At 28.1% G+C, this 15,725-nt stretch overlaps 1 protein-coding gene across 2 annotated transcripts in view; it reads right to left on the bottom strand.

Moving 5' to 3' along the window:
• Positions 1-484: 484 nt before the first annotated feature.
• LOC107446349 (tRNA (32-2'-O)-methyltransferase regulator THADA) overlaps positions 485-15,725 on the bottom strand; it is a 46,137-nt gene continuing 30,896 nt past the window's right edge. For both annotated transcript variants that reach the window (XM_087159042.1, XM_087159043.1), the window contains exons 23-31: positions 15,295-15,498; positions 13,247-13,497; positions 11,308-11,481; positions 10,454-10,550; positions 8,755-8,787; positions 7,748-7,869; positions 5,407-5,491; positions 4,348-4,480; positions 485-729 (exon numbers count right to left, since the gene is read on the bottom strand). In XM_087159042.1, the coding sequence (XP_087015168.1) occupies positions 530-729; positions 4,348-4,480; positions 5,407-5,491; positions 7,748-7,869; positions 8,755-8,787; positions 10,454-10,550; positions 11,308-11,481; positions 13,247-13,497; positions 15,295-15,498 (1,299 nt within the window). In that variant the 3' untranslated portion in view covers positions 485-529. The remainder of the gene's footprint in view (positions 730-4,347; positions 4,481-5,406; positions 5,492-7,747; positions 7,870-8,754; positions 8,788-10,453; positions 10,551-11,307; positions 11,482-13,246; positions 13,498-15,294; positions 15,499-15,725) is intronic.

Below are 15,725 nucleotides of genomic sequence, written 5' to 3' on the forward strand. Positions count from 1 at the left end.
GACAGTCTTAACATGAAAAGAACTAGTCTTAATTTTAAAAATCAGAGGAAAAAAAAGTCACAAATCCTGCTTAGTTTGATCAGATTATACTATGGCTTGAAACATTTTTAATACAATCTGCTTGAACTCTGTTTTGTTTGCTTTCTTGTTACTTAATAACACGTATAATTATGCAAGTTACAATAATTAGCAAGAAAAGGCCAGTATACCCTGGTTGGTAGGGCACTGGACCCATGTCCGAGAGTTCGATCCCTGCCGGCCGAAGACTCCCCGTGTAGTAAATGGTGACTGATGCACGTTAAATCTGCCAAGTCGCAAAGTCCTCTATGTTCCCATAACAAATCAATACCTCTGGGGTTACTGATCCAGGAGTTTCCTTGTCTTCTGATTTGGTTCAAAATTACAAGGTTGGGGAGTTGAACATTAGTAGTCGTAAACCAAAAAAATTGGGTTGGCTGTTCAATGACGGATATAAATAAATATAAATAATTAGTAAGAATATTTTATTTTAAAAACATATATACATATATCACAGTTGTATGAGAAACCAATGGTTGATAGGAGTTAGAATAGCCTCCACTGATTTCCACTGACATAGAATAGCTTCTCGAAGAACTGCCAGAGAAGAGGAGGAAGAAATCATGTCTTCACAAGACATCAAAACTTCTATCACAGAATACATTTTTTTGAAGGCCAAAAATACTTGATGAGGGAAAGCAAATCTTTGATCTGTAACACAGAGATTTAGAGAATTGAAAAGGGTTCTAAGAGACATTTGTAAAGAAAAAAGAATAAAAATTTTTTAGAAAGATTTTATTTTAGTTTTATTTAACCACACAAAATTCATTTACTTTGTTAAATCTTTGAGTTTAGAACGTTTTTAGTGTATTAGTGGATGAAAATACTGAGTGTTTTTCAGTATAGAAAATGGTTCCCGAGGCTTTTCATTGCAATCAGTCAAGTAACGTTGAAATATCTTGTTTTTGAGAGTATGTTATAATATTAATAGTGTGAATGGTAAGATGAATGCAATTGGTAAGGCAAGGTATAATCTTATTTTAGATTAAGGACCTCTAAATTAATTTACTTAAATTCACTTCAACCCAGTTCATCAATTGTTTGATAAAAATAAGTAATTTTCGTGAACAATTCTGAAAATCTTACAAAGCAGGGTGTAAAGGTTACCCTGATTTCTAATAATTCAGAGAACCTGATTTTAAAAAAATTTGATTTTTTTTAAAATTTAATATTTGAACTTTAATTTTTTCCTTCTAAATATTGTGTTACTGAAGTGAAGGATTTTAAGTTATTAAATTTTAATTATGTAAGCTATAGTAAGAAGCCTAAAGTATAATATTTGAATGCAAATTTGCTGTAATGGTGTGGTTAATAATTAAACCCTAGAATAGAGACAAAATGGATTCCCTGATAATTCTATTGCAAAGTATCAGTAAGCATAAATAATTCTGCTTAGCAATCATTTTTTAAAATAATATTAAAAATTAAAACTAAATTGTTATAACAAATTTGGTGAGCGCAAATCCGTAATTTAATATTTTCGTTTACTAAACAGGTTGATACATTAAATACAATTTGTGCATGCATCACATTGATGTGAATCTACTCAAATATTTTCATTATTTAACCAATCACTTTAACTGTAATTTATAATATTATATTAATGTAATTTTTACCAAATAAGTAATTTGTAAAATGGTTAATAAATCTAGACGCCGATTTAAATATGTTTATCTGAAAATGTAGCATATTAAGGTACTAGCATAGAATTTCCTTAAAATAAAGAAACAACAATTTTAGTTTAGGAAACAATAAAAATTAAAAACATAATAATAGCAGAGTAGAATAAAAAAAATATTGCTGTTAAATGCTTTTATATTAGGGATAAAAATATTTCATAGGAAAACAATAACTTTATGACTTTTACTAATTTTAACATGATGACAACCCAAAATATACAGAAATTAATGTGAGAAAATTTGATTCTATCATGCATTTTTGGGCTAATAAAAATGCACCAACAACAATGGAAAATTAACAGTCGTAACTGACTACAATGTGATGGGATATAATAAAGAAGATTTAACAAATCATCTGCCTGATATCATTTGGTCACTACTGTTTTCCTCAAAAATGCACAACTTGTGCATTTTATTGTTGATTCTTGTTTTTTTTTTAATATATTATGAACCTATTATTGTTAGACAACACCTGAGAATGGATATTTTCTTAGAAAATAAATGTAAAACATTGCCATAGAGCATTTCTGACCCTCCAACTCAAAGGTTTTATCTCACTTTCAATGAATTTCAAAAAATATCAAAGAAGTTTGGATTCCAATATCCAATAATCGTGAGTCTAATAACAAAAAAATGTCAATGTTATCATATTATTATATTATATTGCAATGAATTTGATAACAATAAGCAGCTGATTCCAATAACCAGTGATTATGGACACTGGTGGTCACTGAATGCAAACTAACAGGTTTTAATAATTTAGTTTCATTAAATTATATCCAGCTACAAAACGAAATAAGATATTTTTATTGAATATTGAAAACTTTTATTGAATATATGGTTCTCTTAATATTAATTATGAACACCTAGAGAAAAGAAATAAAGAATTCTACATTACTTGTAAGACATTATTAATAAAACTTTGTGTATATTCAAGAACAAAGGTCTTTGCAGATTAAGTTCTCTTCAAGAAGCATGAATTATTCACTAAGAATGTTTGCATTGTTAGCATTTAATTTACAATAATTTAATGTTCTAAAAAAAGGTGAGTCCTTCTTTGTAATTTTTTTCTCAATTTTTCATTGGTGTTTTTCACTGTGTGTCTAGGATTGATATATTTTTTTAAGAAGATAAAATATAATTCTAATATGTAACTAATTTTTTCTGAGTTCACCAAGTTAAAATTAATTTGGATCCCAGAAATGCAGCACTTGGAGCAAGCACATGGGATCCATGCTAGCGTCTCCACATGTAGGCAAACTCTGCACCTGAATGGTGATCTCAAGTAGGTTTTAAAATAAAGTTTTTTACAGTTAGAGATCATTTATATAGAGCATCTACAAGTTATTTTTATATCCATCAATATCCTAACAGAGAAATACTGGCATCTTGGAATCACCAAATAAGAATATCTTTTTTCTGAATAAGTAAAAAAAAAATGGACCGAGTATAGTGTGATTATTTCATAGAAGTAACTGCACTTTGGGCACAGAGCAAAAAGAACAATTCTGTTCGATCCGTCAAACCTGATGGATCTCTGGTAACCTCTTAACAAATTTGCTACATAATTTTTTGATTTAGATTAACTCTTTCACTGACAATATATTATATACAAATTACAATAATTAATAATTTACTGACAATCTATATTATATAAAACGCTAATACGTACGTATGTATGCATGTATCAATAAAACCGATGATATTTCTTTTCTCGCGCTGGCAACAGTTTTCATTTTTAATTGATTGGATTCGGTGCGCAAGAGCACGTAGTGAGCAACCAGATAACAATAACCAGAGTGAGCATTATCAGGTTGTTCAATTCAGATTCATGCACTAAAAACATGACAATATTTAAGTTAAACTCAATTAGGAATTAATTAATTAATTGAAGTGAGAATGCTTTAAAAGGCTGCTGTTGAATTAATATTTTTCTACTGGGAGCTACCTAAACGTTTAAGTGTTTGTATTGAATGCGTTGAATTCTTTTATATTTCGCGTTTATTTATGCATTGAATTTTCACGCTTTAAAATGCAGAATATTAGTGAAGCAATATTTGATAATTTATTTTGCTAATATGTTTCTTATTTAGCTAATGTTTTGATTTTTTCATCATGTACAATCTAAATAGCTAATATACTTTTTTAAAAGCCAATAAGAACATGGGTAGAATTCATCTACATAAGTACAATACTATGTCTTTGGTGATAAAATATAAAATACTATGTCTTTGATGATAATATATTATGTCTTTGTGCTAGAACATTGTGTTCATTGGTGAGCGAGCGCAGCGAGCCATGGTTCACGGCGTGAACCACATAGGATTGCGTAGCAATTCTCGGGGTTGGCGAGCAGGGGGCGGAGCCTCCTAGTATATTAATAATTTACGATCACAAAAAATATGTAAGGTTCCTAATTATCATAATTTACATACCAATGACTATTATCTTGCTTTTAATGTTTGATATATATTGATTAATAACCACATAATATATAATAATAACCACATAATATATAATAATGACCACATCCAAAAAAAAAATTCATTTTAAAAATTCAATAAATTCTAAACTGGAAAAAATAACATACTTAGCTTTGAAAAATCATTTTCAGAAAGGAACTGTACCAAATCTTGTAATTCAGTTTTTGTATCAAAAAGGAACAGCTGAACATTATCAGTCCAAGCTTTATAATCTTTATCATGCAGCGATTTCATAGCTTTCTGGAAAATTAAGACTAAACATTAAAACAAATAACATTTAATAGTTACTGCAATAAAACCGCTTTGAGCATAAATTGATGTCTCTTAATTGCATTAATTAGTCGCTAGAAATTGATAATTTATTGAGTAATCACTTTTGCCCAATCAAGCACCAATTAAAAAAAATTTTAAATTAGCTTGCACACCTATTATCTAGTGTTTCACACCTATGCATTATCATAAAATACAAATTTTTTACGAAACGTCCCTTTAAAAAATGGTAATGGTAAAAAAAATTCAATTAAATAGTAAAGATGACACAAATAAAATTACAAATTTCATTAGTCATTGAACAAGAGCTTCATTAAAGAAAGAATAAGATATAAATTTCTATTAAATGCAAAGGCAACCAGTTTAAACATTTGGAAAATGTTTAGGCATTAAATTAAAAAATGCATTTACATTTAATTAGATAAATACTCAGAATTCGAAGCATTAATAGTTAATTAGACATTTAATCAGTATAAAATTATCTTAATGAAACTAAAGTCATATTATAATGTCACATTGTTAACATAAGAAAGTACTTAATGAATGTTTTCAAGAATATTAAAAATCAGTTTCCCTATTTTAAAACCGACTGTTTCTTGATTAAGTTAGATAAATAAGAACTCAACAAAATGTATTTTTCTATTTATTTTGAATTAAAATTTTTTTTTTGTCTTCTTTATGATGAATTTCTATCCTTTTATCAGTATTATTATTTAAAAAAATAAAATTTCTAAAATGATCTGAATTTTTCTTGAGTAAATGAATACATATACAATATGTAAAAAAAAAATTTTTTTTTAGTCCATTAAAGACAGAGAAAAAAAAATTTCTAAATATGTCAATAATTTTTTTTTAAAACTCTAGGTTTCTGAAATAAATAATCTGAGCAACATTACCAGAAAAAGGTCTCGATGCTTCAATAGCAGTTGTAGCGGTTCCGCATAAACATTCACATACTCTTGTTCAAACAAATTTGTTTTACTGAAATAAAAAACAATTGAACATTCAATTATACAGTTGTTATACTTTATTTTAATACATATTATAACAATTAACTGGCACCGAGCAATCTAAATTGGGTTTGTAACTCCCAGTGTACAATTATGTAGGATAGTAATTTTGAAGCTAACTAATTCTTAAGGCAAAGGAATTCTTAGTATGGCATGAAATTAATTCACATTTGTTCTACCTGTAGAGGAAAACATCCAGTGGTCAGTTTGAAAAAGAGATTTTAACCCAAATTTAGTAAAAATGCTAATAGTATTTTAAACCAGCACTATGCTCATGTGATATTTTACATATCTGTGCATATTTATTCTTTTGGTGTGTTATATTGTCTTACATCAGCACTATGAGATAGAAGTAACATACAAATCCAAAAGATCAGGGTCAAACTCGTACTTAACTTGCTAAACAAAACTTTTCTGTTTCCAATTCTATTACTTTGTTAGATTATTACTTTTGTTTTGTGCAAACTTTTCATTTGCATCAAAATGTTAAGAGTCATTTTCTAAATTTTGATAGCTAAAATTTTTTTTAAAAAAAGCTCATTACAATGAAAACTAGAAATATCCATTAAATTTTATTTGCATGAAAATGAAAAAAAAAGAAGATATTTAAAATCATAATTTAAATAAAGTTTTGAAGAAAATTACGCTTATTTCAGAGATGCCAACTTGCTCCATGTTGTAATAAAATATTTTCTAATGGTGGTGAAATTTGAGTTATTTTCAGTTTAGCATTTTCCATTTTAAGTAATTTTTCCACCACTACCTATCAAAAATTCAAATTATCATATGGAATGAAACTTTATTGCAGTTATCTTGTAGTGACACTTTTAAATAGTAGGAGTAATTATCCTTATTCTACAGGTATTAACATTAAATCTGCTACCAATTTATTAAAACTTTTACAGAAAGCAGAGCAGTTCGCTTTCCTGTAATTTGGAAGGGGTAAACTGCTTTCTTAGGAACTGGATGTAAATCAATGAGGGGAAACAAGAAAGCATTACTTCAAATTTCAATTGAATAAAAATGAAAAAGAAGCTAAAATAATAATGAATAAAATGAGAAAGGTTTTAAAAATTATGATTTTAAGGAAGTTTTAACAAAAATTATGTTTATGGAGAGGTGAGTTCTCACATTTGAAGCAAAAATATTTTATTTTACATACATACATTACTAGACCCAGAAAAGAATTTTACACTTTTTTTCTTTTGTTCCACACATCTATTAATAATTTTTCTCTAAGCAGGTACTAAGAGAAATCCTTTTAATTCTATAGTCATTTTCCCATACTCATAATTCTATGATTTATTTATCTACAAGTCATATTGTAGGCACAAAATTTGTAGAATTTTTTAGGTATTTGTCGAAAATTCATAAACCAAAAATACTATACATAAAATCTAGATTTTTCCAGGTTTTTGTTAGAAAAAATCAGGGCTGTAAAATAAAGATTGTTCAGTAACCCAAAAAAATAAAAACTACTGTTATTTTTCCAGGTAGCAATAATTTTTGAGCTCTATTGCTTGGACTATTTAAACTAAAGATTTGTCTTAAAATGTAATCTGGTCATTTGAAAGTAAAAATATGAAATATAAAGTGTTGGTGTTAAGTATACAAAGCTGCTAACGAGTGTTTTCACTACAGCGGGAGAATCTCGCATATTTTTTTCCTTTTTTGCAATAAAAAATTATTAACGCGAGAAGTTCGTGCACTCTATTAATCAATTTCAAAATGAGCGAATTTTATTAAAAATTTTGTCTTTTGCCATTTTGAATAAAATCCGTTTAACTTTTCTTCCTTGATCTTTCATTATTTTGAGCATTGGTCCTTGTTATCTAGCTTTCCTATTTACCAGTATTGTTCAGAACCGGTGCGAACAGCAGAACACCCTTAAAGAAATAATTTTTTTCCAAGTCTATTCGAGCTTTTTTAATTTTTAGAAATCTTACTTAACTTTTTGAAATCTCACTCTGTTTTTGAGAAAGGGTGAGAAATTCTCCCCCATTTTTTTTCTGTAATGAAAACACTGCAAACCTACGAATGAAAAATAATAATGAAATCGCTCAGTCTGAAACTAGCCTGCAACAGTTGTACCTGACTCAGTGGGTACACCTATTGACAGAATAAGTTAATAATGATTTTTAATTTCCTTCATTTCGAGGCTGAAAAAGCTGGTCACAAAAGGAGTCAAGAATACATAAAAAACAAAATTTGATGATACAGTACTTACACAGACTTCTCTGCCCCTCTCAAGATTTTCACAAAACTTGGATAATTTTGAAGACGATTCCACAAATATTTCAAAAAATAGTCATGAAAAGATAGACATTCAAACATGTGCTCTAAAATGATCTAAAATACATCAAGATAACACACAATGTATTCATATTATGAAATTTATAAACTATAAACAAAATTAAAATAACAACAAAAATTAAATCAACATCTAACTATTGTCTATCATCCTGACTAAACCATTAGGATATTTTCTCCAATTGAAGATTAAAATTCTAAAAATCATAAACCAGTAAAAAAAAACTAAAAAAAAACGCTTACATTTTTTTAAAAAATAGTTTATTTTCATAATTTAAAATATCATCTGCCTTCATTAATTAGCATATTGAAGGATTGGATGTCTAACCCTTGAACCATCATTGCGTTTTAGTACACGAAAATCTGATTGTTAGGTAAAGAGTTATTTCAGAGGTATTCTATTTTTTGTGCATTGTAGAGTAAAACTAGTGCAAAACTTGAGAAATGAAGGATTCCCTAAATAATTTTATTGCATTTTCGACTGCAAACCACAAGAATTAAGTACCCATGTAAAATCTGTGCTATTTTGTGTGGTTAATAGCATAGAGAGAGACTAAGTAAACATATTGAGTTTTTCTTCTTCTTTTTTTTAAATTTTATCTTGCTCTTTTACTAGCAATTTGTGAATTTGGACTTTTCTTGTTATTGTACCAGGCTCCTCATTTCTTATAAAAGGTATGACTGTTGAATTTATAAAAGAGGTAACAAAACGGAGCAATGTATTTATGCTGGCAACAAATTATAAAATCATAAGCATCATTTTCTGAAAAATATATTATACAGAATTCCACATTATATTACCACATGTATATTCCACATTATTTTGGGAAAAATATTCCTCATTATTTTCAAAGATACAATGAAATCACTCAAATAAATTTCAATTATGTTATACAGAGAGAACATAAAGTAAAATCAACTCACATTAATGCATACATTAAACTGCAGAGATGTGATCTGAAACAAAATAAAGACTCAATAAATCCAATGCTTGAAAAGTTAACCACTGAACTTTTTAAAATTGTTTTAAATTATTAATAAGTCTCATGCTTGAAACATCAATATTAAGTTGCTATTCAGTTTAGCTGCTGGGTGGTAAAGGAAGAATTGCAGATTCCTTTCATTTTAGAATAAAATGAAGTTCAGATTTGTCAAAAATATTTTTAACCAGTAAGGACAAATTTATTTAATACTTTAAAACAATTGATTTAAGTCAACTTAATTTGAGAAATAAAATTCAGGCTAATAGTTTCAGCCAAGTTAAGCAATAGAGGGAAATAGTGTATCAAGAATCTCTAGGTATTTCCATGCATATTTATCAATATTACTTATTCAGCCGTTAATCTAAAGTTGCTTGCTTCTTAGTAAACCAGAATGTTTAAATAATAATATTTTTATTATATTTTTTATCACAGCACAGAAAATCTGACAAAGCTGCAAACTTATACTGATTTGAACTCATAAACCAATAATGATTTAAACAATGCTTCATAAACAATATGTAAAAAGTAATAAGTAATTTCCTTAGTTGAATATGGAACTAATTAGGAGAAAGCTAGAAATAGAGGTTTGACTTCAATAAGAATAACTAAAGTTAACTCTTTTCCCTTAGGTAAGCTTTAGCTGCCATCTTGAATTTAATGAAAGGAGGGTCAAGGTGAAACTTTCTATCCATGCAAGAGGTGTTTGTTTCCTATTTTTATTCTAAATCGAAAGATACCAGAACCAAGTTGATAGTACTAGTTGTTCAGAAAATATAAGGGAATCATTAAGTATAAAAAAGTATAATTTTGGATTTATACCTACTTATGCATCTAATATTACTATCTGCCTAATTGCCTCAAGTCATTGTGACTCAAAATGTCACGAGATTCAAATTATTTTTTATAGCATAAGTACCTTAAAAAAGCAAATTCTGTCAGTTTTTCTTCTAATCATTCAAGAATATGATATGAGGAAATTTTATGGAAGCAACTGTCCGTTGCTTTCTAAAAAATTGGTCCTTAAATGGTATTCACTCTTAGAATTTTCAACAATTGCCCAAACATTTATCTGAAAAATATATACTAATTGTTCGAAATTTTTATTTTGAACTCTTAAAAATCCACTAAAAGTGTTGTTTTCTAATTATCCACTAGTATTACTCTCCTAACTATTATTCTCTGCTATTCTGACTCCTATTTACACCAGTTCAAGGTCATTAAGTGAGGTCATCAGGGCACACAACACATTTTAGCGGAGAAAAAGAGACCTTCTGTAGTTAAAGAGAGAACTTAGAGGACCATTTATATTTTGAAAAAAGGACTTAGATGGACCATTTACAGTAAAAACAATTTAGTTTCAGTTATGACAATAAATGTTTCAGTTATTTATTGTCAAATTCATTAACATAAATTCATACAAAAATGAAGGCTTCTTTCATAGGTTTACAAAATGTTTTTTTGTTCATCTACTAAAGAAGAAAAAAACCTGAGTGGCTCTAAGAGGATTTTTTAATATTAAATTGATAGGATAAAAATCGGTGGCTAAAAAGGTGTCCTTAGTTGCTCTGTTGTGTTGGTCTTTCATAAAAGTTCCACTATAGTAAAATTTAAATATATTTATTTTTCCTCAAATTACTTACTGGATATTTGTGTTGAAGATTTGATGGGAAGAAACAAGCTTTATTTCTTATATCTTCGTCCTCATCTTGAAGTAGAAGCAAACAACCTTCACACAGACTGTTAAAGAAACATACATAAGTATTTGAGGACAACAAATATAATATTAATTTGAAAAGTCGTTTACGGGGAGAAAAAGCAGGGCATATGATCAGGCTCTTGACTGAGATATCAATTTTTTTTTATATATTTATAAAAATTTTGATTTTTGTGAAAAATTTATTTTTGGTATTGAAAATTTATTTACTTCCCTTGTAAAAAGCTTTTAGTCTCAACTTTCTATTCACACAAATAAGATAGAATATTCTATGAATTTATAGATCAATTTTTTCTAATCATAGAAACTCTTAAAATTTAGAATATAAGATATATTTAGCATTTCATTTTCTGATTAATAAGCGGGGATCACAAACCAAGGCACCATGTACCAATTATAAAAACGAAACGAAAATCAAAAATTTGGAAAGTAAATTAAAATTAATAATAATAATAGAAAAAAATGAAGCCATTATGTTCTCAGGAACAAAATTTGAGAAAAAACAAAAATCCATTTTAAACTTATTTATTAAAATTGATCATACGATTATATTGTTCATAATCAAAGATGATTATGAACAATATAATCGTAATCAATATGATAAATGTTCATAATCAAGTGGCATATTTTTGTAGGGATTCAACAAAAAGTGAATATTTAAAAGGCCTCCTGAAAAAATTTTCGCACAAAGTCTAGTGGCATCTCCACAGTTTATTTCAGTAATTAGAGTATAATTAATTTCAGGTTACATATAATACAAGTTTTGGATCCAAAACTAACTTGATAAGCAAAGAAGATGCTGTTTCAGGATCAGATTTGAGCATCTGTATGAGATGGTTGTCTAATGTGATGCCAAGAGCAGTGACAGAATGAGCAGCCTGCATTCTCAGCAGATCAGGGCTTCGAGCATGACAAAATGAGTGGAAGTGCTTAATCCATGAACTTAAAGAATGTCTGAAAACAAAGTTAATTACTAAATTAAATAGTTATATCAGCATTTCTTACTTCAATACATGATTAAACGTTTAAATATACTTAATGAATATGAAGGAGAAAAAAAGACTGCTTATTTTGGAAATACTTATTAACCTAATTAAGAAATTTTCAATATTGAACTACTATTTAAAGTTAAGAAATGCAGTTTTTTGTTGAAATAGAGCATCATCAAAGCACTTCATAAATTTTGTTGAAGAGACAGATACATAACTTGACCAGATGTCCTCAAATCTTCAGGATGGGCCTCATACTTCATTAGCTATCCTCAAAAACTTCTAAACTCTTTGACAGATAATGTCCTCAAATTTTAACATATGTACTGGAATTTCTCCAAAAACATCTTATTTCTTTTACACACAATGATACATTAAAAAAAAGAAACAAGGAAAAGCAAAAGTTCACCATGCTAAAACTATTCTATGAAAATTTCTTACTCGTCTGAAAATAATTTCAGAAAAAAATAAAGAAAAAATAAACATGTTTATTTTACCTGCAACAGATGCAGAATATCATGTGATGTTTCAAAACTGCTTAGAAATGAAATCAAGTTCATGGTTCTGCACATGATATTAGTTATCAATTTTTTTTTAAAAAAAAAAAGAAATCTTTGTTGTACATGTAAATTATTTTCCATAAATATCTGTGTCATGCTGAAATATGCATAACATATTTCCTAAAATTTAAAAAACAAATTATTATCTTATTTAATCTTTTTCTTAGTTAATAAAAATCATTTAATATAATATCAAATCTTTTTATACCACAACCTTGAATTGAGTGCAAAATAAAATCTTTTTTCAGAGATTTTCTCTACATTTGCCTAACACATTAGAATAGATTTGGAAACCGGTATATGGTTGCTGATGTTTCGATTTCAATAAAATTTGATATTATTTCTCACGCTTTCTTTACTGCCAACACACTTGAATGTGTAAGGTTAAGAAAAAGAGCCTTAGCATTAAATTTAATCAATTAATAGCCAATACATGGGTTCCTTAACTTTCCTTGGCAAAACTATATTAACATATACATGGGACTTGCAATTTCGATTTCTTGGTGGACGGAGGTGCCGTGTTGGGCTTGGCCCGGCAACCACACCCTCAGGGCCATTTTCCAAATTTATAACTCGATAATATATATTTTTATTAAAAATTAAGATTAATCTTGATTTTTGAGCTCAACATAAATTTCAAAAGTAAAGCAGTTTCAGTTATTTAAAAAAAGAAAAGGATTAAATAAGATAATAATTTGGCTTACACACATAAAATGAATCCACTTACACACTAAGGCGCATCAAATATTTCAGAAATTGTGGAGTTGACAAAGAAAATTAAAGAGTGATGCATGACATGCAATTATAAGGGCATGTGATTCTCTGATGATAAAAAAAAATTGTGTACCAACAGATTTATATTGGCTATATTATAACAGAACTTATATCACTCCCAATCAAAAGTCTTGTTAGCTCAAATATAATTCTTTTCTTCCTTCGAAATTCTTTGTTTTGTCTAACAACTGAAAAGCATAATTATAAATATTCTTATTAATAGACACGTAAACGAGTAGAGGATTCATATTTTTAATAGGGACCAGCTTTTAGCAAAAAGGGACCCAAACATTTGAATGTCTAGGTTCTTATGAGCCCAAAATTTATAAAGTCTGGTGGAATCACTACACGTAGAACAAATCAGTAGAATTTAAACACAATGATTATAACAAATACCTGGAAACATTATTTTCTTCAATATGAAATCTGATGATGAATGACCATGCTGTTAATGAGGTTGCCACTACTGACAGGCTGGACTTAGTTTCTAAGAAGTATATCAGGCTTTTTTCTAAGGCCTCTGTGGCCTCAGAATTAAGAATCAACTTGCCAATCCTCCAGTCTTCACACATGAGAATGATGAGCTTCAGCGCTTCTAAAACAACACTGTAATGGTTTTCTTTTTGAACAAATGAAGCAACACATACCTAAAATGTTTGGAAATAATGACTTCAAGATCACTAAAAATATCTTTAAAAAATATGTTCAGCCCATAACCGAAAATTTTCCAGTTTCATTTTTTAATTTCAAATTTAGCTACATGTATAAAATTACACCAATTATAAAAAACTTTGTGTAAGATAAACATGTAGCTCTTGTTTAAATAAACTGGCAAATGTAAATTAAGACAGATAGAGAAATAATCCCCTCTTAGTGTGCATGTGCTTTTATAAAGTTAAACCCAGAAATTTTTATTATTTTTTTTAAATATTTCAATTGTTCATTATTATAATCAGAAAAATTTAAAATAAAAATATATACTCAAAATGAAAATGAATTTACAGGAGGACAAGCAATGTATTAGACTTCATTGTTAAACTGCATAATATAATAACTTAACACATTAAAAGCTTATTATAGTTTCACATATGAGTACTCTAGGACAGTCACATGCATTCAAGGCTGAACACAGAACAAAACTCCTTGCTAACCCGTTCCTTTTTAAAATTCAAAAAGTCAAAGTTTGTGAGCATTTTTTAAAAAAAAATTCAAAAATATTATCACTTATGACACAAAATATCAATTTTCATTAAAGTATAAAATATTGATCTCCTATTCTTTATGCTTATTTTAACTAAAATCTAAACGTTAGTTTACATTTTTAATGTGTACTAAACGTGAAGAATTGTTTATTAGAATTGTGACCATTACAATCACACATAAATGTGTATATATACATATAAAAGAGGCAGGGAACATTATTAACTCAAGATTCAAATAATCACATATAGATCCTATCACTATCTAAGGTGGTACAACTAGAAAAATCAAAAATCTACATTATTCAGAGCTGATGCGCCTTGAATTAGTTCAGGCTGATGTAATTCCTATCACTCTCTTTAGATGATGCAATATGTATGCTCTTTCTCACACTTTAATAGTTACATCCTGTCTTTTGATCTATTTTTGGCTTCAAGTTATGCATTAATTAACATTTTTGATACTTCCCTTTATTTTAAGTGAGAAAGACTTTTTCCCTCAACCTTTTTAATAGACCAATTATAATTATTGAGAATCCCCTTATTTCCTAATGGGAAATATTTTACAGTTTTATTTTACAAGATTTTCCCTAACCTTTATTTGGTTTTGTGTCACTTGAATATTCATTCTCTGATTATGAGTCTTTTTTTAAAATCCTGTGCCTGTTTGTCCTGCTCGCACAACTGCCACCCTTATATATTCATCCTTTAGGAAACCTTTGTAAATCTGGCATCAATGAGGTATACATGAAAAGGCTATGGTTTGTATCAAGCACAAATTTTGATAGAAGAATAAAATCAAAATAAAATTTTCAAAATTCCCTGCTACATTTTCCAAATGAGTAAGATTTAAGAGGACACTATACCATGGGAGAAATATTTCGTCGCAAATTCTCTTTCACCTCTATAAGTAACTTAAAATTTACAATATGGGAAAAGTGAGTTCAGACGAACCTAGAATACTGAAAAGAAATTTTTAAAATATCTAAATAAAAATAAATTATGAGAACATAACTTAACTTTTAAAAAAATTATGAGAACCTAATTATGCAATGGAGAAGCTCCCTTCAAAAATTTGTTTGCATTTTGATATTTTAAATTTTCTTTCAGCAATTGAAATTTCAGAGCTAACTCTAGGTTTGCTTCAATTTTTCTGTAATTTAAATTTTAAATTAGTTGAATTTAGCAATGAAAAGTTTCTCCCATGGTATGAAGTCCTCTTAGCCAGTTAATAAAAATTCTTACAAATATCCCTTGCAAAGATTCTTTCAGAGAAAATAAATCCTTTTTATCTCTAGGAAACAGTTTAGAAGAGAGAAAGTGAAGACACTCAATTTGAATAAACAAATCAACATTTGTCAGTTGAGAAATGAAGAGAGGAAGCTCATCAAGATGGAGGCTCTTCAATCGACACCAAGTCAGGTTCTTATCACATAGTACTCGACCTACCTAAAGGGAAAGATAAATAAAACCTAAACAACGAGGGATAAAACTACATTTAAAAAAAATAATAAATAAAAAAAATAATAATGAGTACCCTTATTGTTTATTTGACTAGATTCATAACTTTAACTTGAATTACTAAACTAACTATCAAACATAGAAGTTAGTTTTTTATAAAAAAAATTTTTAAATCTTTATTAGGTTAGATTCTAAAAAGTATTATTTCCCTCATA

This window comes from Parasteatoda tepidariorum, chromosome 3 (assembly GCF_982258835.1).
Source record: "Parasteatoda tepidariorum strain Cologne lab strain chromosome 3, Ptep-v5.0, whole genome shotgun sequence".
Classification (NCBI taxonomy): domain Eukaryota; kingdom Metazoa; phylum Arthropoda; class Arachnida; order Araneae; family Theridiidae; genus Parasteatoda; species Parasteatoda tepidariorum.